Source organism: Seriola lalandi, unplaced genomic scaffold (genome assembly GCF_002814215.2).
Source record: "Seriola lalandi dorsalis isolate HSWRI2012SDOR001 ecotype SW California unplaced genomic scaffold, Sedor1 jcf7180002054566, whole genome shotgun sequence".
Lineage (NCBI taxonomy): Eukaryota > Metazoa > Chordata > Actinopteri > Carangiformes > Carangidae > Seriola > Seriola lalandi.
This window is the reverse complement of record NW_019525119.1, coordinates 159,248-183,166: the sequence shown is the minus strand read 5'-3', so window position 1 is coordinate 183,166 and position 23,919 is coordinate 159,248. Positions and strand designations below refer to the sequence as shown.

Here is a 23,919-nt window from a genome sequence, read left to right as displayed (position 1 = left end):
GTGTGTGTGTGTGTGTGTGTGTGTGTGTGTGTGTGTGTGTGTGTGTGTGTGTGTGTGTTTCTGCAGGTTATAGTCCAGAGATCTCTGTCAGCCAAGTCTTTGTCTCACGCCAAAGGAGGAAGTGTGTTGGGCGGCTACCTCAAACTGCTGCCCATGTTCTTCATTGTCATGCCAGGCATGATCAGCCGAGCACTGTTCCCAGGTCAGTCTGTCTGCCTCTCTCTGTTGAACTCTCATGTCAAGGGTTCTTTGTCTAGAAGTACAGGCACCGTTTTGATTTGATCACTACTTTAGTAACATCCCGGCACCGATCTTCCATCTAAAACACATTTGGTCCCTACACAGCTATGATTTGGGTTTACTACATAAAACACCAGGTGTGATGAACTAGTAAAGAAAAAGTAAAACTGAGCAAGAAGGGTGTGGATTTTTGTTTCTGAAAACATGTCATTACTGGTTACTGAATATAGATTGATGGGAAAAATGTCAATTTAAATACTTAAATACTCTCTGAAACCAACGATTCACATGTTTTATTTTCTCCCCTTCTCTATTCTCCCTGTTTATGTGTTTGTAGATGAAATAGGTTGTGTGGATCCAGCGGTGTGTAAGCGTGTGTGTGGAGCTTCAGTCGGTTGCTCCAATATCGCCTACCCTAAACTAGTGATAGAGCTAATGCCTATGGGTGAGTTTCAAGCGCATACACAACAGCTGTTTTCAGTCCAGCCGTATCTAAGTTTAGAGCTGAGAAGGCGCCATATGTTTGTTCAATTAAGCATGAAATAAACCAAACCAAACTTTTGGTCTTGCATTGAAACTTACTTAATTATGCAGAATCCTCCATTCTCCATATTTGATTTTTTGGATTTTCTAAATATGTTTTTGTACCTTAAAAATCTTGCATCAACACATCGACAACAAACTTTTTTTTTATTGAGACTGTAGAGCAATCAAATCACAATGAACTGTATACGTCTCTATGACATGTTTGCTGTGCTGTTATTTGCTTCTGCATTATTATTGTTTTTCCCCCTCTGTAAATTGTTCATTGTCTCTGTGCAGGTCTTCGAGGTCTGATGCTAGCAGTGATGTTAGCCGCTCTGATGTCATCTCTGACCTCCATCTTTAACAGCAGCTCCACTCTGTTTACACTGGACCTCTACCACCGAGCCAGACCTAAAGCTTCTGAGATGGAACTCATGATTGTTGGAAGGTAGCGGTCATTATGAAGTTGTATGGCTGCACATTTTGGGGAATGACAGAAGATATAAACGAATGGTAGTTGTTTTATTGTTTTATATGGTCCAAAATTCAAAAGCCATGTTGTCAAACAAACTCTGAAACGTTCCTCTCTTTTTGACCTCACCCAGCTGACATAATAATAATAATAATAGTACTAATAATACTGTATGTATTTTCAGGGTGTTCATCCTGGTCTTGGTGTGTGTCAGTCTGTTGTGGATTCCAGTCATCCAAACAGCCAATAGTGGCCAGCTGTTTGATTATATCCAATCAGTGACCAGCTTTCTAGCTCCTCCCATTACCGCTGTGTTCATGATGGCTATCTTCTGGCCACGTGCCAATGAGCAGGTAGGTCTCTCTCTCTTTCTCTCTCTCTCTCTCTCTCTCTCTCTCTCTCTCTCTCTCTCACTCACTCACACACACACACACACACACACACACACACACACACACACCTACCTACACCTGTATATCTTGCAAGGATACAATTTGTGCCTTGTGTTTATTACACTCAAATATTATTGGTTGTATGGTTGATGCTTTTAGTGTGTAATAAATGTGTAGTAAACCCTCTGCAGTGTCAGCTGCAATATCACCCTAAGCCGTCCTCTGCCAACAAATGACCCCAATCACCTTAATTAAATTGTTATTTCAGTGGATATAATTCTGGCTGCAATGTAATTATAACTAAAAATAAACACTCATAATTTTAACAGATTTCCCATTTATAAAACAATAGTACTGCCCAGCCCGACAGTGCACTTAAATACTGACTTAATTGTGATTGTCCAGTTCAGGGACAGTAAAAGTAAAAGCTTTATGGACAGTCCACTGGACTTCTCTACAAGACAAGTCCACAAGATCAAAGTTCCATATGTCTGTGCTTTTCATATTTTGTGTATGTGTGTCTCAGGGTGCATTCTGGGGTCTGATGATTGGATTGGTGGTGGGACTGATCCGCATGGTTCTGGAGTTCTCTTATTTAGCTCCCTCCTGTGGTCAGCCTGATCATCGCCCTGCTATCGTGGCTGATGTCCACTACCTGTACTTTGCTCTCATCCTGTTGGCTCTCACCTGCCTCATCATTGCTGCTATCAGCTTGGCCACCGCCCCGATACCTAAAGAAAATGTAAGGAACATTCATTTTCTTTACGTTCTCGTCTGTAAACTGAGGCGGTAAACAGAAGATGAATACCGGACGCTTGTATTTTTTTCCCTACCCAGTTTAGATGAAAACATGCCCACCTCTGTAAGCTCTACCTCACATGAATTTAAATGAATTTCATTGAATGAATTTTGATGGTTATTGCCACAACTACCTGAAAGTATGCAATATTGAATCCTTCTTAAAGGTGTGCTAGCTACACAGTATGAAACTACCTGGCACCACACACTTAGTTCTAGGAACTTGTCCCCAAAGCAGGTGGAGAACAGTGGAAGCAAAAGCACAACTGCTGACACTGGCTACATGTTAAACTACAGCAGTGGAAATGCGTCCACATAGTGAACCTGTATTACAGGTTGGAAGGTAGATCATGATAGTTTTTGCGTTTTAAAGTTAAGGGAGTATCTGACATTTGTCTATCCTGTCCAGCTGCACAGGCTGACCTGGTGGTCCAGATACAGCCAGGAGCCCCGGGTGGACCTCACAGGACCTCAGATCCTGTCTGACCCAGTGAACTCTGACGTCAGCTGTGACTCTGACCGTCTGCCGGACTCCTGGTGGCGGAAAGCTGCTCTCAGGCTCTGTGGTCTAACTGGTGCAAACTCTGGCTCTGCACCTCCAGTGACTGAGACCAGTGGACTGAACTCCCTGCAGGAGAATCCGTTCTGGAGGAGAGTCTGCAATATTAACGCTCTATTGCTACTGACTATTAATGTGTTTCTCTGGGGATTCTTTGCTTAATGTGCAGGTGTCATGGAACCCTGAGCAGGGTGTTTTCACTAAGGTTAGACTGATGTACTGGCATCTTGTCTTATGTTGAAAACGTGTGATGAAATGAAAGCCTTGGTCCAGTAGCTAAACCAATCAGATACTGTGCTGGATCTGTATTCTAACTGACTGAATAATGATCATGCTATAATTTGATTTAATCACTGAAATGTCCATAACTGACTTTCAAGGTCTGTAATCAGTTTTCAAACACTCCTAAAAGGAAAGCTGAGAGAGCCCCGCCTCTGAGTGACATCCATGCACTGATTCAGACACCCCTCTCAGAGGTGGGGGTCTAACATGTAGGTAACAACAATAAATGGAGAATAATGGAAAACAATTTAAAACATGTTGTCCTGAAGATTTTTCCATATTTTTATGTATTTTTGACAGTTTTCTTTTAAACCTTTCCTTTCTATTAGAATGACACTTATATCAGAGATGCCATTTTTGTTTGTTTTGGACACTTCCTGTTGTGTCTAAGTCTGTAAGTAGTGATGCTACCCGTGACTGTATCTACTTTGTGGTTGGTTTCTTAGTTGCAGAAAATACTATGAACAAGGAAAAGAAATGGCGAGAAGACCAGAGATTTCAGAATCACTGCAGAGTTGAAGTTGAAGACAAAAAGGTCAGCAACATTTATTATTCATTATCCATGTTGCATTCGCCACTGGTTTTTGTCTGGACATGGGTCATGTGATATGAGCGTCACAGATCAGAGGATACATCATGACTGATAATACCCAATCAGAAAGTGAACATGGGTGTCTGCATTGTTGTTTCTACCCATCCAGACTAAATCAAAACGAGTTTAGGGACTCGCCATAAACGCAGCAAAAAAGATGCATTTTAAAAGTAAAACGTATTAATGTGGATGTGGCCTTAGCTTATATCAGAATCATGAGGAATGACTTCAAGGAAACAGATACAGAAAATTATTTATTACTTTCCAAAATTCAAAAAGTGTACAAAGATCTGTTGGCAAATAGTAACAAGGATGAAATAAGGAGACATCTGAATGGTGAGTAAACAGTTACAGAGATTTTGAAAGCATATTCACATTGTTCTGTCTAATTTGTGCTCACCATACAGTGGAGGGAGACATTAAGTAAACAACACCATTATCATCTGGAATCCACTGGTGGATGTGACGTCCCAAACCGCAAATCTGTACAAAGTCAGTTTAATCTGAGTGAAGTGCTCGTGTCTCAGTGAGACCATTGGTCCTGTTGTAAGCAGATGACAGAACTCTCTGTGGGGAAGAGATGCTGTTTTGTGGAGTTTTAGCTGCTGTTCTGGGAGGCCTGCTGCATGATGACTGAACAGAGGCTCAACATCTGCAGGTACTCATCTGCACCATCTGCCAGGCACTTACCCACCACCTGAACCAGAGAGGAAACAAGCACAAACAGCATGTATAAGGTATGAGTCCATCTGAAGGACATTAACTTCTACAAGACGTATCAGAGTGAATTATGGCCCCAATGAGATCAATTAAAAGATTAAATGACCATATATGAAGTAATAAACACAACCCTAATTTAAGTCTAAATGACATGTAGCTTTGTGTGATGACACTGATTTAAAAAGCGTCATATCTGCATAGTAAAAGCCACACAGGAGTTTATTGATCATCTATCAGACAAGGCAAGTTTAAACGTTTCATCCCATTTGCGTGCACCAGTTAGTTTTAAAGGCTCACGTGTGATTTCAATCATTAATGGCACATTAATAGTACTGTGAAAAGACAAAGCATTTCCTCACACATCCCCACTTGAATATAACTGATCACCCATTTTCCCCAATTTCCTCCAGGACCCCTGGAGCTCCACCAGAAGGAGCACTGCATCAGATCACTTACCGCCATCTTCTCTGTGATGGCTGACTTCTCCTTGTCACTCAGGTCCTGCTCTATGATAGACTCATGGAGCTGACTCAGGATCTGTGTGGCTGCGTAGCCTTCATCCACCATGTTCTGCCAGGGGAGACAATCACCATGTGAGAATGTGAGTTCACTGCATGTCAACATCAGGAATATACAGAGTAGTTAAATCAGTTAATGTGTGACATCACAGATGAAACTGGCCTTTTTTGGGTAATTTTTTTATTTGTTTGCTAATTTTTCATAATGACATATTAAATTAAAGTCTTTGCCGTGAAACATTATATCTGAAATCTTCCATTTTGAACAACTGACAAGAAAATAAAAGCATTTGACACTAAAGAAAGTGTTGTAAACTCAGGACACAAATGCAGGGACAAAACACTGATATATCAACACCTACACTGACTGCAACCTCCAGTTTCTCAAATGTTCCTTTGAAGCAGATCTGGAGCAAGTTGTCGATCATCTTTGGAGGGACAACCTATAAAACAGCACAACAGTGACATGACTGAAATATAGCGACGCAAGATTTCATCAGTTTCTCCAGCCTCCAATATAACACAAAGAAGTGCGTCTCACCCCGGCTATTTCAATGACAGCACGCTCTGTGATCTCCTTGTCGCTGTTGAGGCGCGCAGCGCTCTGGAGGAAGGTGATGGCTTTCCGCAGGTCTCCCTCAGACACCTTCACCAATGCTGCTATACTCTAGATGAACAGAAACAATCATCACACCTCCACTGTGCAAAGAAAGCAGTTGGAGTTCTCTGCCAGACCTGAAGCCTTAAAAGATTCTCTTGGTGAGTAAAGGAATGAAGTTTGATGCCGGAGTTGCAACGTTTCTTCTAGACTGGTGAGTAAACAGCTGTTAATGCTAACGCTGGCTATGGTAGCGATAGCAAAACTTACAAATAGCTCATTTAATATCACATCCCCTCGACTGCCTCTCACTTAAGTTTTCTAGCATCCAACTTCATTTCAAACTATTCACTCTTTATTGCTGTCACAGGACAGAGCTGCTCTGATGACATGTTGTTGGCAGCTGTATCAATATTTGAACTGAACCACAGGAATGAGAGACGGATTGAAAATGTCTTACAGGTCCGCCTTACAGTAACACTGTCATATCCTTTCTTTATTACCTCTTTGGTGTACTTGAGGTTCTCCTTGTCACAGATCTGAAGCAGGCGTTGTTCTTGGATCTGATTGGCAAGAGGTTTGAAGCGAAACTTGGAACATCTGGAGGTCAGAGGTTCAATAATCCTAGAAAACACATATATCAGGGCAGTCAGGACCAGTCTCGCAAAGAGTGTGTTTGTGTGCTGATGACTGTGATCAGTCAGCTGACCTGCTGATGTAGTTACAGATGAGGCAGAAGCGGGTGGTGCGGGATTCCTTCTCCATGGTCCGTCTGAGTGCAGCCTGAGCTGGTGCTGTCATAGAGTCTGCCTCATCCAGGATGATGATCTTAAAAGGAGGACATGGCTTCCCACTACAATAGAGAAGAACACAGTGTCTGAAAGTTTTAGCATTGGTTTGGAATTCTCTGACAGAGACGCATCAAAAACTATTCATCCCAACATTAAAGGTTTTTTTTTAAAAATGAAGGCATTTTTTTTAGTTTATATGGTTATTACCCAGCATCCATCAGGAAAATTGCCCTATATTATTATCAACGCTGACTCACTCTGAGCGAGTTCCAGCCACGGTGAGCTGAGCGAAGTTCTTGACCTTCTCTCTGACAACCTGGATGCCGCGTTCATCTGAGGCGTTGAGCTCCAGCACCCTCTGTCTGAACAGCTCTGGACTGGAGGAGAGACAGTGGAGGAGGATGAGATTCATACAAGAAGAAAATGTCCATGAACAGAAAACAGGTGAATAATCTAACTAAAACAAAAAAAGAGTAACTGACAAAGAGCTGAAGTCTCTGCTTCTTACCCACAACCCTATTAACAGTTCACTCACCCATAAAGTTCTCTGGCAGCAGCTAAGATGGTGGAGGTCTTTCCTGTTCCAGGAGGGCCATAGAAAAGCAAGTTGGGAAGCTGCAATAACAACACAAACCCCAATGAGACTTTGTAGGACATTACAGAAAGAATGCATAATTTAGCTGATATTTGTCTTTGTTTGTGAACTGTTTTTTTAAAGTTATTTTATATAATATACATGTTATAATTGTATACCTCCTTGTTTATTATATAATGCACAATGCCATAAAGCTGATTTCATGACCATGACAATTAGTTCAGTGAACTTCAGTGGCCTCCCATGTCACCAGATCTGAATCCAATAGAACACTATTGGGATGTGGTAGAACAGGAGAGTGGCAGCATGAATGTGTGGCTGACAAATCAGCAGAAATTATGGGATGCAATCATGTCAACATGGAGCAGAAGTTCAAAGGAACGTTTCCAACATCTTGTGGAATCAATGCCACAATGAACTGGGGCTGTTTTGAGAGCAAAGGGAGACCCTACCCAGTTTTAGTATGGTGTTCCTAATAAAGTGTTTGTTAGTGTGAGTGCCTGATACTTACATCTGCTCCTTCCAGAGACTTCTTCAGCACTGCTACCACCTCCTCCTGAAAGGCTACCTCATCAACAGACTTTGGCCTGCTGAGGTTTGCAAAAACAGAGCCTGTTAATATTTATTTACTATATCTCACTAGTTTATTAGACACATTTGATATAGCCTTGCAAGGCTATGATTCATCTTCACAGATTACATAAACTCAGTGGTCATGTTACACCATTTGCAAATGTGTAAAGTCAATTATATGTTTACTGAGATCACAGTTAAAGGTTGTGCTACATTTTATGAAAGGTCTTTCTATAGGACGACAGAATATTAGATACACTTCTCAATATAATGCAGTCCAGTACAGTCTGATTCATACAATCAAACAGACATAGCACACCTTTGGGGTTCAGACTTACTATTTTTCTACCCAAGGAACAGCCTTGGCTTTCTTCTCTGTACTGGGCCCTGCTGCTGCCTTGTCTTTCTGAGGTCTGGTAGAGTGAACAGTTGCTCCTTTCAAAAAGGCCTGCATGACTCCTGACCTCTGACTCTGGTAAAAGCAGCAGAAACATCCAGGGATAATAATAAACATACAAGATGCAGAAACAGACACACACATTGATAAATATGACACATAAACAAAGCTGCAGCACAAGGTTTCCCTTGGATATCAGATACATCATGTCTGTAGTATCTAATGGATATCCAGGAGGGTCAAACTACCACCTGTACCACCAGGAACTAAACAATACCCCTGCTGCATTCAAGAGTTTCATGCGCAAGTCTTGCAGACTGCTGGGGATTAACTCAGTCATGATCCACTTTTTAATGGACACAACACTGGAAAATTGGACACAAATTTTATGTTAAAGAACACTGCAGTTACATTTCGTAAAATGAAATCTCACTTTGTATGTTTTGTTTTACCACAAGATGAAATTCAACACTGTAACGTTAGTTTTAATGTAGCTCGATTGTGAGTGATGTCCAAAAAGCTTAATTTTACAATAGATAACATTTGCTACCATTTAACTAGTCCGTTATTCAGATAGTATGGTCAGTGGTAGAGTTAACGGATAGAAGATAATCTACAGAACAGTTTCTCTTAAGTGCGTAGCTATGTTAGATGTGAGAAAACTGAAAATCAAAATAATAGATACCTCTAAACACCAGCCTTATTAGCTGCTAGAACTGCATTTTATCGTTTAGCATTTAAAATGACAACCATTGACATAAGATAATTTAGTTGCAATGGAATAAATTATAGCTAGCGTTTCATATGATGGTTACCAACCCGATAACAACAATTAGCTGGTGCGTGCTAGTTCGTTATTGGTTAGCTAACAGTGTTAGCCTAGCTTTACCTGTTGATTCTGCAGAGACACATCGAGCTTACCTTATATATCAACCGCTGTTGAGGCAAACTCTGACCTGAATATTCCACAGTCGGGGGGTTTCTGCGTGTTAAAACCTAGCTATGATATCGCTACCCGGTTGTTGACATGTGTAACAGCAGTACTGTCTTCCCGCTCTGGCGGCAAACATAACTTCCGCCGACGAAATTTCGTGGCTTCCAATCAGATGCTGTTGACGCTGGAGTTAGTCCTGCCCCCCCCTTGCTCTTTCACGTTTCCTAGCGACGCTACACCGGGATGCTCTAGTGTTTGTCCCTCAGTATACAGAGGCCTACGGAGGTAGATTTGTTTCGGTATTATTTCTGTGAACTGATCGACAATCCGTGCGTAAATATGTAATCTCTAAATATAAAACACCTTCAATTAGTAGAAAAAATTAATTAGCAAATTCGCAAAAATATCTTGCAAATATAAAACAGATATGCAAATACACAAAACAAATTCCATAAATAAAAAATATGTGAATAAATTCAATCAATTTACAAATAAATGAAAACTATTTGTATCTTCCTTACATTTACATCTTTCAAACAGACATTTGTGAATCAATTTTCTATTTGTGAAGCGAAAAAGCATTTGTAGATCTCAGTTCTATGCTTGTGGATTTTCATTTTACAGTTTTGAAACAAACTTTCCGCCTGTGGTTAGAAATAGGCTAAATTGAGAACTTGGCCTGAAAAAGAGGAGCTGTCGCTCCCGGGCATTGCAGTATCGTTTTTTATTAAAATGTCCTATTTAGACGAACCCGAGGCAAAACAATAATCATAAAACTAAAAGTTGTGTAACTTAATCAGACCGCCGGCAGCAGGAGTCAGGAGCAACATCCACAGATTTACAAGCACTGAGTCTGCAATGTTTGACTGAGCCCATAAACCCCCAAGCGTTTCCTCGGCTTACGTAGTGCAGCTCAGCGTGTACGGAAAGTGTCGAGTGCAGTGAGTCTGTACGAGAGCTGGTATCAGCAGCAGCAGCTGAGTGTAGTCGAGTATCCAGGTTTGTACAGGGTTGTAACTGAACCGACTCATGCTTGTCTTACATTACTCTACTTTATTATTGCACATTATTAGGACTGCGATAATTGGAATGTTTTTTTTTTTTTTGCCAGTTATTTATAAATTTGATATTTACAACAAACAAAATGACTTCAACTAAATCAACAATGTTGCATGTGGACAGTGGGCTGCACACATTACACATTGTTCAGGATTATGGTGCGCTTTGTCTGGCAGCTGCTGTGTCATCGATGCTGCATGTTTCTATTGTCTGAAAGCCTTCAGTCGGGCCTCTAATTGGTTGGCAGAGCGCAGTAAGTGGCAGGGTTAGGCCGTGCACAGATGTCTCAGGCTAATGGTTGTCTCCCAGCAGTCTCCACGGTCCCAGGAGCCTTAGACTCGAGGAGAGATGCTAATGCTCCGCCCAGGCATCACTGCTTTAATCAAAATGGGGAGCGGGATCAGCTGAGTTCTCCAGTAGCATGAATGAATCCAGGCAGCCAAAGCATTAATGACAAATGATGAGTGGTGGCTATTCATTTGTTTTGTTGGTGGTGAAATCAGAGATGCTTAACAAAGATATTGTCTTTTAAGTGACTCAAAAAACGACACTGTTAATTTAAAAATGAATTTACGTTTTATCTCTCCTGCCTTAAATCCAATAAAATCTTTAAATATTTCAGTTTGATGATCAGTCTGTTTGAGTGGCTCCGGTCCATCCACAGCCCGGCTCCAGGCACCAGGATTTCTCTCTAGAACCTGCCCCCACCCCATCCATCCACCCTCCCCTCTGTTTCTCTGTGTCTCTCTCCGCCCTGCAGGTATAGCAGCCCTCTGATTCGTTTTCCCTCTTCGTGACTCATCTTCTTTATTATAGCAAACACAGCATCATCAAAGCAGAAACAACAGTGCTTTCCTACCCAGAGCCTGGAGAGTCTTCCTGTAAGGGGAGTGACTGACAATATATATATTTATATATATACATACATACAGGAGCATCCTTTGCTTTTTCTAGGTTTGCCATGTCTTAAACATCTTTTTTTGCTATGTGGATTATTGTGTTTTTGACTTGGAGAATAGGTGTGCCAGCATCATGAAAAGGTCTGAATAATTGTTTGAGTGGCTGATATTTTGCTGACTAGTTTTAAAAACCTTATTACTGTGTGTCTGTTTTGGGCTGTGCCTTACACATTTCTTGACAAACTGGCTCTTTTCTTTAATGATTTTTCTGACCGTTTTTCAGTAACTGCGTAGTTTGCTCACTGACAGGCTGACAAACTGTCTCTTTTGTCCAATAACTGACTGACTGAATGACTGACTGACTGACTGGTGTTTATTTACTGCTCGACTGGCTCATAAATTGACTTGCTATTTTGATCACCAAACACTGGCTGATTGTTTATCTTATACTCCCTGGCTGGCTGGCCGAGCTACTTGCTGTTTTATTCTCTGACTGCCTGGTTAACAAGCTGATTATTTTATTCCCAGGCTGACTGTGTTGCTGAATGGCTGGGAGTAGCATCACCATCCACAGGATTTGTGACTGTTTGGATTTGGAGGAGCTGTGATGAAGCAGAGGAGAGGCTCGATGGAAGAAAATTAAAAAAAAAAAAAAAAAAAGAAGAAGAAAAAAGAAAAACTACAAACTAGAAGTAGCAGAGCAAAGAAGAAAACTTGGGGGGACAACATTGGATCAGGGAGCGATAGCAGGGAGATTGTCGAGGAAGGAAGGGTGACCGGAGGAGGCGTGGCAGCGGAGAGAGAGAAGGAGAGGAGAGTGGATGCAACCCACACCCTGAGATGCTGTGCTGGCTGAGAGAAGACGAGATGTCGGTCCAGGAGCTTCTACAGAGGGTGCAGTGTGTCATCACTCATGTTGGTAAGTCGTTACATTTCTCCCCTTTTTTCCTTCATCGTCACACTTTCAGGATGGTTACACCTAGAGGAGCTTTTTGTGTTCAAGGTCCTTCCACTGTGGGAAATTGTAAAACGTAGAGGAGAAGCCTCTTCTCTGGAACTATCCCCCTGTCGTTAGCTGAAGTGTATGGAGGAAGATGTGGTTCAAGGTTGCAGTTGTTTTTTTTTTCTTCTGGAAATCCTTGAGCTGGTTGTAAATATGAAGAGAGGCAGAGTAGATTGAAAGAGAGGCAGGAATCCTCTCATCGGGACCGCTGAGTGAGGAGAGATGCAGAGGGATGCTTTGCACATGGGCAGAGGGGAAATAATGTCATCAGTATACAACAAGGGAGTCTTTGAGTTTGATTAATGTTGCTTATCAGCGCTTTACTGTATCAAACTATCATCAGTTATCTATTCTGCATATATTAATTGTTAATTAGATTTGCTTGTGTGGATGTTTGATTCATCTGAGTGAGTATTTGCAGATTGCAGTATCTGATTTTCTGTATTTGCAGCAAACATCCTGTAGTACCTTTAGTGTGATTAGGGCTTAGTAATTTTAGTAATTATGTGTAAATATTCATGTTGGTGAATGACCAGAAATCCTATTTACACTCTTTTTTTATTTAAAAGGTTAATATTTAATGGATTTAAAAATCTATTGCTATTATCCACTTCAATTTTATTTTATGTCCTTTCACCTTTTCTTTACCGTCCTTGTTTGCCTTATCCTGCCATCTCTCCTTTGCTTTTTTTTTTTTTTCCTAGTCACTTCCCTCCCTTGTGGTTCGTTTTTTCTCTTTCCCTGCTTTCCATCCCCCCTGCATCCCCACCATTCCTCATTCCCTCCCACCCATCCTTTTCCATCCCTTCTTCCCTCTCTTTCTGCCTCCCCATCACCTCTCTTCCCTCACTTATCTTTTTCCTTTCCTTTCCTCCTTCCATCCTTTTTCCTCCTCCTCCTCCTCTCCTGTTCTGTGTCCGGGTTGTTTCCCGGCTGGTGCGGGAAGTAGGTTAATGTGCCACGCTGGAGACTATCGCACGGCATCCTCCATGACTGCACTTCCTGTATTGCATTGCAGCCATTCGGTGGTTGGTGGGTGGGTGGGAGGTTGGCGGGGGTTGGGGGTATTGTACAGACAATTACCATGGAAACTGTGCTAGCTTCTACTAACCAGAGGACCCCCGTTTGATTTATTGGATTCCGACATTTCCTATGAAACGTATTTACTATTGCTGTTTACTTTTATATAACGGTGAATTCTAGGAGACGGGGCTGGAAGATCATATGATATGATCACATGAACTGTATTCAAGATTCAGCTTTTAACTGTCACATAAGAAATGAAACACACTGTAGCACATTCATTAAGACTATATGTAGTTAGAGTCACAGTTACAATTACAGTCATTCTATGATATAATTTGTGTTTTTTAATGTCTGAGGGATTTGGGAAGCACAGACAAACGATGCTATCCTACTGACAGGAGCATCACATCAGAAAACCCTCGTATGTGTCCTTTTAGAAAGCAAATGGCAAACAACATATTGACAGTGTTGGACAGTATAGTTTATGTGCTGTTACTCTATTTATTTACCCCTGTTTCTAGTTTTCTTTCCTTCCCAACAACACAGTGTTGTTCGTTGACCAGCAGGGAGCTCACTTGTTCCTGTTTGAACCACGCAGCTGTTTGCAGGACCACAGCACAGCTTCAGGCAGAGGCTATATCACTACATTAGATGGACCGCACACTATATATGCATGCCTTTCATGTGACTTTGTAGACGACCATACACTTGCATCCTTTCAGAATATAAATAAAACGATACAAAGGATCATCCTACAGTTTTAAAGCAATGTCATCCGTTTTCTCTCTAAGTTCTTTGTCCAGTCCTTTTGAAGACAGCCTATTGTCTGATAGTCATATTGGCCCTTAATTAGTGTCATGTAGACCAAACAGAGCGGGAGAAACAAGATCAAATGATGGGACATAATGCATCTCAACTGACCTCAGCTCTCCTCGCTCGCTGTGTGTTAAATGACTGTCGAGGTCGTATGACTGTCACATCACGGAGTCATCTGATGCTGCTATTATAACCACCGTATTTATCTAATAATCAGTTCCTGTCAGTTTCAGTCAACTACCCTTGTTTTGATTGTGGCTTGTGGAATTTTATAAATTGATTTACAGCCACTGTAGTACTTTATTAAGAGAGTAGTTTGAATAGACAGATTTTCAACATTTTAGCGAAGACGTGGTTAGCATTTAATACACTTACTAGTAACTGGCTAACTTGTTGGGAAGTAGTATGTAGCCTACCATGTACCATAACTCCCCTTAAATGATTGTTTTTACTGTTGTTTTGTATTGTTCTTCTGTCGTTACATTGTTGTTTGACTTGACTTGCTACTGTTCAGCAAGGCGCTAACATAGTTGGAAATGGAGCTTCCTCTTCATGGTGTACATGGTTGTCAATGGTGATTTCACAAACTGAACATATTTTCAGATTCCTTTAGGCACATATAGAGATTAGTGTATGCATTCAGATTCATGTACATATTCATAAATTATAATTATTTATAGATTATATTTATATATATATAGGCATCAACATGGAAATAGCATTTAGAGAAAATGTAAATATAATGCTGAAATATTAAAATGTTAAAAGTTTTTGGTGTGTGTATTCAAACAATTCTTAGCTTCCTAGGTGGGGATGGTGTGGTCTGGAGGATTATGACCGCATCACTCCACCACCTTACACACATCCACACATTCGCAAACATTATCAATTATCTATCACACAGCAAAATCCCCCATTGGTGGTTGATGATGTCACAGCAGCACCGCGATGTGTAATTTTCCATAACGCCTGTGTTCCCCTCCTACATTATTCATGAATGTGCATCATGCTGCTTTACGGACGCGCGATCTAAAATGGCTACTCATGTCCCAGTGAAGCGGGGTGTCAGGATGAGTCGTACTGAGGTCTGCAGATAAGAGCTTGCTGCTCAGATAGTCAGTCACATTGTTATTCAATTCAAAGCTCCACTGAACTGAATCCCCCCCCTGCCCTGCTCAGTTTGAGAGCCCCTCCTAAGCTGGTGGTTAACAGGACCCTGTGAGTGACATTCGCTTCTAGTGAAACGGTCAGGTGGAAGGAATGGATGATGTTGAAGGTTGCCATGTTTTGTTGCTCTGAGCAAATGAGAGTAGAAAGGTGGTGTTGGATTCCTGGCAACTGATATATTGTAGAGTGATAGAAAGTGGAGGAGGACTGCTGATTGATACTGGGCCATACTGTGTTGCATCATAAAAACCTCATATATGATTTTGTGAGAAATCCTTTTAGTAACAACAACGCTGTATTACACAGTCAGCAGTTATGTTGTGAAAAAACTGTTACTCAAAATGTTCTTAATTATTGCTGAAAGTACCTCTGAAAACATAAAAAAAATCCCCTTAATTTCAAAGGGTGAAAACAGGTCTTGAAAACACCTAATTTAATACACCCTTAATTAACAAATTAACTAGATTCTCATGCCTTCTTTCCCTTTCAATTTACACATTAGTTTGAAATGCAAGTCAAATCCATTAATATTCACTTTAAGTAATTTGATCATTTAGTATTCACTTATAGTAAATTATACACTTACCTTTGCTGTAGTATTTTGTAGTATTCGCTGTACAGACGGGTGGGCCGAATGAAATAATGCACAACTAAATACAGGAATGGTAGTTGTGGAGTGTTTCGGTCAAGATGATTAGCATGACAGCCACAACTGAGTGTGGATGAAATGACTGGAGTAAAATAGTTAAAATCGTAAAATAGTTCAATTACTTTGCGAAGTAATTAACCGCAGGATCGTTGCAATGGGGAACATATTTAACATCTGTGTGAAGCAGATGGAGAGAGCTAGCATGCTAACTCGTGGTTTTGTTGGTTGGTTGTGGAAATTGAAGCTCATTTTGAGCATGTGAAAATGGTTTTTACTAACGTATGATTTATTGTCACCAATACAACCAATTGGCAAACCCACTATGATGACTGGAAGTATTGAAATACTATGTGTAGTCACTTTACCCAGCGGTTGTTGACCAAGAAATAGCTCCAAAAAGTAATTGCTCCTGAATAGTTTAATTGCAAGAATAATAACGTTAATGTCTGGGGGTTTTGGGCACACAGACAGTGTGGCCATCCCTACCTATTAAAAACTTGCTTTGCAATGCATGCGTCATTAGAATAAACCTCCTGTATCCTACCTGTACGAGTAAAGCCAATTTTAAGTTGAGGAAAATACCACTACAGCTGTTTGAGTGCTGCTTATGCGCCAACAGTTTTATAAGATTGAAACTAAGCCAGCTTTTAGTTTCCTAATGTCTTTAAATAAAATATTGATTTTCTCATTTGGCTTTCAGAGGAGCTTCTTTTTCTTTTTAAAATAACCACCTTTCAGTACAGACACTCTTTTCATGTTACATAATCATAGCCATTGTAATTTTTTTTTAAACCTGTATCCTTCAGCTGAAGTCTTCCTGGATACTGGGTGCTGTCCTGTCACAGACCTGAATAGCTCCAGTTATGATGATACAGTTGCTATGGTTAGACGCCCAGTTTTTATCGTCGATGGGAAGAAACATATGACACAAAAGACATGAAGGACACTGAAGTGCTAAAAATTGACCACATGTTCACAGTCTCCGTCTCTCAGAAGTGAAGATATTGTGGCCTGGAACAAAGGAAGGTGAATAACTTGAGTCCCTGAACACAGAGAGGTGACAAATGGGAAGATCAGAGGCCACAGCTGGTTTCATTTTTATTCAAATGGTTTCCTTACTGCACACTTCCAGCTTCACCAGTTACATCATGATGAAGGAAATTTTTGACTTTAACAACAGCAGCAGATGTGCAACCATGTGATGATATTTTAGGACCATGAATGTGCTCAGGGAATATCAGAAACAGTTCAGTGACACAACCAACCAAAGTGTAACTCCTATGGAAAGCACAAATTGTCATGTTTAGGCTTACATCTGAGCAAGGCTTAAATAGACATGGCACACTTTTAAATGTTGGACATGCTAGCTAGCAGTTTCCCCCTCTTCTAGTCCAAGATAACCACGTCCTGACCCCAGCTCCATGTTCCATTTTCTGTTGTTATCCTCAGAAATAAAGCAAATAAATATACTTCTCAAAAATGTTAAACTACTCCTTTAACAATTACATTTTCAAACAACTGAAAATACTTTATTTACTAGATGTTTACCTTCCGTGACGCAGTGTGTCATCATGGAAGCTCTCAGAAATGACTACAGAATATTGGCCTTGTATAGGAAACAACATATTGAGATTTAGATTTTTAAAGAGATTTTCTCACCGTTAACATCTACTGTAATCTCAAGTGCTACCCTCTGATAGCTGCTCCGGATTTGTGGTATTACCCAGAGGCCCCCTCTACAAGCCCCCATGTTGTTGTCATGACGTCAGAGGTGCATTCTCTCTGCTTCCTCTTCCTGTCTCTGATACGGGGGTGGTGGTGGTGGTGGAGAGGGGTGGGTTACCATATCCTTTGTCTTTCTTTCTGTCAGCTGGACTGAGGCCAGCTGACCAGTCCTGTTCACAACAACACAGCTGAACAATAGAATTGATCCACAAGTGAACTTTGATTTCACAGTGTGGCCTAGTTTTCTCACCGCACAGGTTGAGCCAAGGTCAGGTGAGCTGTCGATCACCTTAGTGCACTTGACTGAGGGAAGCAAGCTGTTGTTAAGGGCAGAACACATTCATGGACATGGACAGTGAAAAAGATGAGATGGGTCAAAAAACACTTTGACTCAGGAGGCGGCTGTTCATTTCCCATCTGAAACTAACAGTCATCATTGTTTGTTTCAACCACTATCATTTCACAACCTAAACTATGTGTCTATTATTCTAACCGAGATGACGAAGGTCAGCTAATCTTAAGGAAGTACTTACTTTAACCCAAACCTTAATCTTTTTCCTCAGAAAGTAGTTTTTGTGCCAAAACTGTGACTGTTTCAAAAGCTGTGACTGACCTGAACTTTGAATCACATCCTCGCTGCTGTTCTAGTTTGCTGAATAAAAATCTGTTCATGTATTCAAAATACTCCACTGCGGATTCCACACTGGAAAGAACGATGATATTGATTGAATTTTCATTTTGCATTTTACTTGTACTTGTCATGCCAAGCAAGTCCCTCAATTCAGAGCAGTAAAGGAGCTCATCTGCACCAATCAAACAAGAGAGGATGATATTGAAAGATGCAGAATTTAATATAGATACAAACTGATTTCTTCTGCCTGGAACAGTTTAAACTCCAGTGCAGAATTGTTGTGCTAATGCAGAAATAAGTTTTACCCATAGACAGCATTTTATTCTAATGGTGTATATCGTATAGCTTGATTAACACCCTCCATATCATCAGGGAGATGGCGAGCAGTGGTTAAACTGGGCTGGAGCCCACCAGAGTCAAGAATGAACTTGTTGGAGCGCACTACGTGTCATTCAGCGTTATAGTGTTGGCTTTAATATCAGTACAATATCCATGTGTAGTGAGTGCAGCATTGCTAACTGTTTTATTGTTATGTCTAGACTCTCACAGCACTTGGTTAAAGTTAGGGAAAGACTGTGTGGCAAGAAAAAGTGATTTCAGACACCAAAACCAAAACCACAACCACGACCTTCCCCTGTCCCCTGTGCTTTTGTTACCTAAACCCCGGGACAGGAGTCGGGATGTGAAGCCTGGTCTCTTGTGTGACAGTCATCCACCCCAACCACCTCCACTGCTGTTAAGTAATGTGACGCTTCATTCTTTTAAAGGGTTAAACTCGGGATATGTAATAACTAGAAGTATGAAAAAGCTCCACCCTGTTCTTCTGCCTCCACCCTCCAGTGTCTTGTGTCTCTCTTGCTGATGGATTTAAAAAGCATCACCCTAGAACATGACTTGGACATAAGAGTATTTTGTGCTGTGCTGAGTCTCCTAAAGGATACTTCTGGTTTAATAAAACTTACTGTCTTATTTTCTCAGTAAGTAGCCAAAACCCATGTAAGGTTTATCTGTCGTGAACGTGTAAAAAGGGATTATTACCAACCTCTCGGGTTCACCTCCTTTCAGTTTTACCAAATACAGTGGTGACTGCTTGTGTTTCTTGCCCCGTCAGACTTTGTTAGTCCTGTGATAGAAAGTCCATGTCAGTATTAGTCATATATAGTCGATGTTATCCTTTTTGTTCTCAGTCAGATTTTAGTCAATGAAAATCTGGACATTTGTTTCGGTCAGCAGATGATTAGTTGACAGTCAAGAATGAGGATTTTAGTAAAATGTAAGCAGAATAGTTTCATATTAAATTATATCCAACTGATTTTAGAGAGAGATTCTGGTCTGTTGTTATTAAGTTACTTAATTTTTCATCCAGACATGAATGAACATAGAACAATGAAGTTAAGGCAACAACAAAATCAAATCCTCCAACTCCTGCAGTATGTGGTTTGGATCAGATGACCTGTGCCGTTCTGATTCTTTGAGGTTGTTGCAACACAACACATTGAGTAACGTGTAGAAATATACATAATGCTATAATAATAAAGTACATAATGTTAGCATATAGCTTTATGCTTTATGCTGTGAGTTCCCAACTTGAGTTCTGTCTTTAACGCACAGACATACGACGGATACAGTCCATTCATTGTCTTCCTCTTCTCTTCTGCTCGCGACTCTGGCGCCGTTCTCGGACAATCGGCACTTCACCACACTATCAGTTTCACTTTTACTATTGCTGTCAAGGCAGCCTGCAATCAGGAGATGTGACACGATCAGTAGACAGTGCAGTGACCCAAAACCAAAATACATACTGACTGAACAACAGCTGTGTCCAGACTCTTATTGACTGAGAAACCAAATCCCCATTTTTGGATATATAATGTGTTTGGTATTCATTATGTGAGCGGCCTGTTGGTTTCCGTGTGTGACTTGCGTGGGAGTTTCGGTTGCACAGCTGAGGATCCAAACAATCAGCCACATCGGTAAAACCACTCACAAGTGAAGTGAATAACACTGATTACCTCATCACAGTTGCACATATCAAAGGGGAGGATGTATATTAATCAGCAGGTGAACAGTCTTGTTGAAGTTGATGTGCTGCAAGCAGGAACAAAGGGAAACCGTACAGACCTGAACGACTTCATCAAGGGGCCAGAATGTGGTGGCGAGATGACTGGGAGCATCGCAAAAACAGCAGGTCTCGTGGGACACCTTCAGAGTTCTTGTGGAGTCCATGTCTTGACAAATCAGAGCTGTTGTGGCAGCGTGAGGGGAACCTGCACAGCATTAGGGAGGTGGTTTTAATGTTGTGACTGACCTCACAATTGCCCCCGCATATACAATAGTAAGAGGATTAACTGGAGACAGTGACTTCTGATTAGATCAGGCGGAGAACATCTTATTACCTGTGTGTGTGCGTGTGTGCGTGTGTGTGCGTGTGTGTGTGTGTGTGTGTGTGTGTGTGTGTGTGTGTGTGTGTGTGTGTGTGTGTGTGCATCCTTTACACTTTGGCTGCTCATACAGTAAATACACATGGCACTTCAACAACAAAGCCGTGTAGACAGGTGATTTATTGAGGAAAAAGTTCTATTTTCAACAAGCAGGCCTCTGACGTATGTTTACTTCAGGAGCTCAGGCCTTTCAGAGTGGCTACTGGGAGACACAGGAGTTAGAGGAAGAGGTGGAAGGAAGAAGGGGGACAGTTGAGGGGGGGGGGGGGGTGTTGCTTGGAAGGACGTAGACGCTTGATGCATACATCAGCCTCAAGGAAGAAGCCTGGGACTGTGAGACCACAGCTTTATGATTTAACTCCAGATTGGGATTTACCTGACTGGTTAGTGAGATGCAGATGAAAACACTTCTAAGATTCAAGTTTCAAGCCAAGTGTGGAAGTGGTAAGACACAGTATTGTTAGTGTGTCAAACAGACGCATCAAGGAAATCTATATTTTGAAGGAACTTTGTACAGCACAGATTAAACGGCTCATGACAGGAATGCTCACGGGCATCGAGATAAAGAAGAAGTATCAATGAGATGATGTCATTAAAAGAGCAGCGGTCAAACCTCAAACAATGGGAAAACCCAAGCCCCAAGGAGCAGCGCTGGGTTGTGAGTCATATGATTAAATTATTCTGTCCCATTTTAAAAGCATGGAAATGTGCTGTTTCCAGTGCAGACACATGAAGGGACACATGTAAAAATACAGGGGGAAGGATGCAGGGGGAGGTCCCCGCTGCCCGATGGGAGTGTTGCTGAGAATAATTCTCTAAACTGTAGTAAGAGCTCAGCTGGTCACAAGGCTGCCAGAAGAGGCTCAGACCCCTGCTCTGACAAAAACACACACACATTCACATTCCCCTGTCTCTCTCACTCTCTCGCCCTCTTTATTTCTTTTGCTCTCTTACACATCAAAGAGGAGCGCTTGTCCTGCCGCACTGAGGGAGAGGTGAGAGCCCTCAGGACCGGACTGTAGCGTCTTTAGTTATGTGTGTGTGTGTTATGTTGCTGTGGACGTCGGACTGGATGCTGGTTTAGCTGCACGGCTCAGCCCGTTCTGTCTGTGTGGATTGCTTCAGAGCAAGAACAGCAGCGACATGGGATCGGTGATGTGTAAGTGATGAACATATTGACTATTTTAAAGAGTTACCTGTGTGTGTGTGTGTGTGTGTGTGTGTGTGTGTGTGTGTGTGTGTGTGTGTGTGTGTGTAATGTGTGTGGTTGTCATGTTAGATGAAGGGACAACACCGGGAACCAGTAGAGACATAATGTGCTCCTGCCTGCTTGGTACCACTTTGGCATTGTCAGTAACGGGGATGGGACAGCTACACAGTGTTGGGGAATGTACAGTGAGAGCAAGCTACAGATTAATTCACACCAGAGGAAGAAGTTGAACTACAGAGAAATCCAGTTTGGTAAACTAAAGCTACTTAGAAAAACTACACAAAGGTCAAGTGTGTGGTGTGGACTGCCTGAAATATACATTGTCTGGGTATGCCTTCAGAATGACAGAGAGAAAAGCATTAGTAAAATTAAAGAGAGAATTCCTTTCCTTTATTTATATATATATACATATATATGTGTGTGTATATAATGTACAGGTACAGACATGTCAGCAACTTACGTCATCTATCTGCACTGTCTCTTATTTTTTAAGATGCAGCGAAGAACTTTATAACAAAATTGTAACAGTACATTTACAGAACATACCAATATGTATCAGTATCTTCCAGCTCTACGTCTATGTTGGTGAGTGTTTGTGGTTTTTGGTCGTCAAAGCTCTGAATGTGCTGTTGGTGGATGTCTCGCAGTATGATCTAGGCCCACTATTAAAGATTGACAAACAAAACCTTATAATATATAGGGGCCTTCTTGAGTCTGTTGATATTGATTGTTGATATTTAGGGCTGCGGCCCCTGCAATTGTAGCATACCTGAAAACTTTGCTTTGTCCTCTCATGAACAACGGAGACAGAAGTTTAATCTATGGAGAGATTTTGTTAGTTCTAGAAATGAGGTTCCACGTTAGCGCCTCACAAAAGTATGATTTCACATCAGTTGCTTAATGTGAGGAGTTTTGAAAAAGCTGAGAAGGCTTGAGTGTGTGTCAGCGCCGACTGCACTACTGTAACCCAGTTTCACTGTCACTTAAATGAACACCTTTTTTAGTAAAAGGAATAGAGCTGACAGGTGAAATGACCCACCTGAGTGTGCAGTCACGCCCCCACAGCAGGCTGTAGTTGTCTGTGTTTGCGGTTGTCACAGGGACAGGCGTATGCAAATGTTCTGTAATAGGCTTTACTTTCTAATGCAGAGATTACGACGGAGGGAGAGTCAGGCTGAGAGAAGCAAGGCTCTTAGAGGCATCTTTGCTGGCTCTACAGGGAACACGCGCGAGAACAGCTGCAGTAGCGTTTGCCACAGGGGAATGAAACTGTTTGTGTGAGTGAGTGAGTGTGTGACAGACAGAAGCATCGAGGAACCATTGCCTCTGCTGCAGAGCCGGTGGGCCAGGCTTGAAGGGTAGATACAGTAGATTGGAAAACAGACGCTCTCATCCCAGATGAAATTAGGTGGATTTGTGACTGGAGATGGACGCTCTAGGCACGCTGCGATACCAGACCCTCCCGTCTAAATGTCCAAACTGTGGTAAATATGGGCGAGCCTATTCCACCATACGGATCTCCACTGCTGAGATGGAGTCTTACTACCACCTCCTGGGGGTGTGCCAGGAGACTGAGATGGCCACACTAAGAAGTATGTGTACCTGTCCCTCAGCTCTTCACTCCATGCTTCCCCTTCAACATGTCCATTTGTGTATTGTTTTAGAGTCTAGAGCCTAATACAGGACCTTGCAAGTGCATCACAAATGTCCTTGCACAGTGTCAGACAGTGTCACCGTTGTGTTATTGGTCAAAAGAAAGACAGGTTGCCATAGTTGAGTCTTTCTTCTGGGGCCCTGTCTTGCAGTTGGGCTCCGGTGTCTGTGTAGGTTTGAGTTAATCTGGTGTGAACATTTATGGTTGCGAATAATTATATGATTTGATGATAATTTACTTAAATTATCATTATTATTATTCATTATCATAACCTAATCAACAAGCACAGTACAGGTTGGCTTTTCTTGCTGTTAGTTTATAATTCAATGCTGTGTAATACAGAACAATCGCATATTAGATCTGATCTGAAGCTGTCCAGCCTTATGGATGTGATAAATGTTGAAAGGACTGATAAGTTTGAAAGTATTGTTGGTAGATTTTGAGTCTGTCATGAGTCACGTTGATGTCATTTTTGTTGTTTGATAAATCAATGGAGCAAAGTACATTCATACAATAAGTGCAAGAGTGGTAATCGGGCAGTGTGGTTTGTCGTGTGGTGGTGCCATATGTGGCTGTCCAAGATGGCAGATCTGCTCGTGCATGTGCGACGTAGTCACTCAGCATGCTACCACGCTCATAATAGCTGTGCTAAC

At 41.5% G+C, this 23,919-nt stretch overlaps 3 protein-coding genes and 1 long non-coding RNA gene across 8 annotated transcripts in view; 3 read left to right on the top strand and 1 right to left on the bottom strand.

The window, feature by feature from the left end:
• slc5a9 (solute carrier family 5 member 9) overlaps positions 1-3,522 on the top strand; it is a 7,771-nt gene extending 4,249 nt beyond the window's left edge. Inside the window, exons 9-14 of the mRNA XM_087176704.1 lie at positions 10-202; positions 578-685; positions 1,063-1,213; positions 1,422-1,590; positions 2,156-2,371; positions 2,837-3,522. Of these exons, the coding sequence (XP_087032830.1) occupies positions 10-202; positions 578-685; positions 1,063-1,213; positions 1,422-1,590; positions 2,156-2,371; positions 2,837-3,148 (1,149 nt within the window). The 3' untranslated portion in view covers positions 3,149-3,522. The remainder of the gene's footprint in view (positions 1-9; positions 203-577; positions 686-1,062; positions 1,214-1,421; positions 1,591-2,155; positions 2,372-2,836) is intronic.
• Positions 3,523-4,101: 579 nt separating this feature from the next.
• On the bottom strand, positions 4,102-9,129 carry rfc4 (replication factor C (activator 1) 4). Its single transcript, XM_023416485.2, has 11 exons — positions 8,974-9,129; positions 7,994-8,127; positions 7,594-7,672; positions 7,023-7,102; positions 6,745-6,864; positions 6,406-6,549; positions 6,200-6,320; positions 5,640-5,765; positions 5,461-5,541; positions 5,037-5,150; positions 4,102-4,557 (listed from the first exon to the last, which is right to left on the bottom strand). Exons 2-11 carry the CDS (start codon positions 8,107-8,109, stop codon positions 4,459-4,461), a joined length of 1,080 nt encoding a protein of 359 aa, XP_023272253.1. The 5' UTR covers positions 8,110-8,127; positions 8,974-9,129; the 3' UTR covers positions 4,102-4,458.
• On the top strand, positions 4,463-5,029 carry LOC147818539 (uncharacterized). Its single transcript, XR_015437880.1, has 2 exons — positions 4,463-4,597; positions 4,991-5,029. It is a non-coding gene; the product is annotated as an uncharacterized LOC147818539 (long non-coding RNA).
• A 1,807-nt stretch (positions 9,130-10,936) lies between the features above and the next one.
• mcf2l2 (MCF.2 cell line derived transforming sequence-like 2) overlaps positions 10,937-23,919 on the top strand; it is a 109,268-nt gene continuing 96,285 nt past the window's right edge. For 3 of the 5 annotated variants that reach the window (XM_023416526.2, XM_087176690.1, XM_087176691.1), the window contains exon 1: positions 10,937-11,863. In XM_023416526.2, coding sequence (XP_023272294.1) covers positions 11,785-11,863 — 79 coding nt within the window. In that variant the 5' untranslated portion in view covers positions 10,937-11,784. The remainder of the gene's footprint in view (positions 11,864-23,919) is intronic. The other 2 variants (XM_087176692.1, XM_087176693.1) reach the window with 2 other exon arrangements.

Bases quoted from the DNA above. Each gene is read 5' to 3' on its own strand.
- rfc4 (XM_023416485.2), bottom strand. From the start codon at position 8,109: ATGCAGGCCTTTTTGAAAGGAGCAACTGTTCACTCTACCAGACCTCAG. The intron at 7,103-7,593 runs GTAAGTATCAGG...TTGTTATTGCAG, and splicing joins AGTCTCTGGAAGGAGCAGAT to CTTCCCAACTTGCTTTTCTA. The intron at 5,542-5,639 runs GTGAGACGCACT...GCTGTTTTATAG, and splicing joins CTGTCATTGAAATAGCCGGG to GTTGTCCCTCCAAAGATGAT.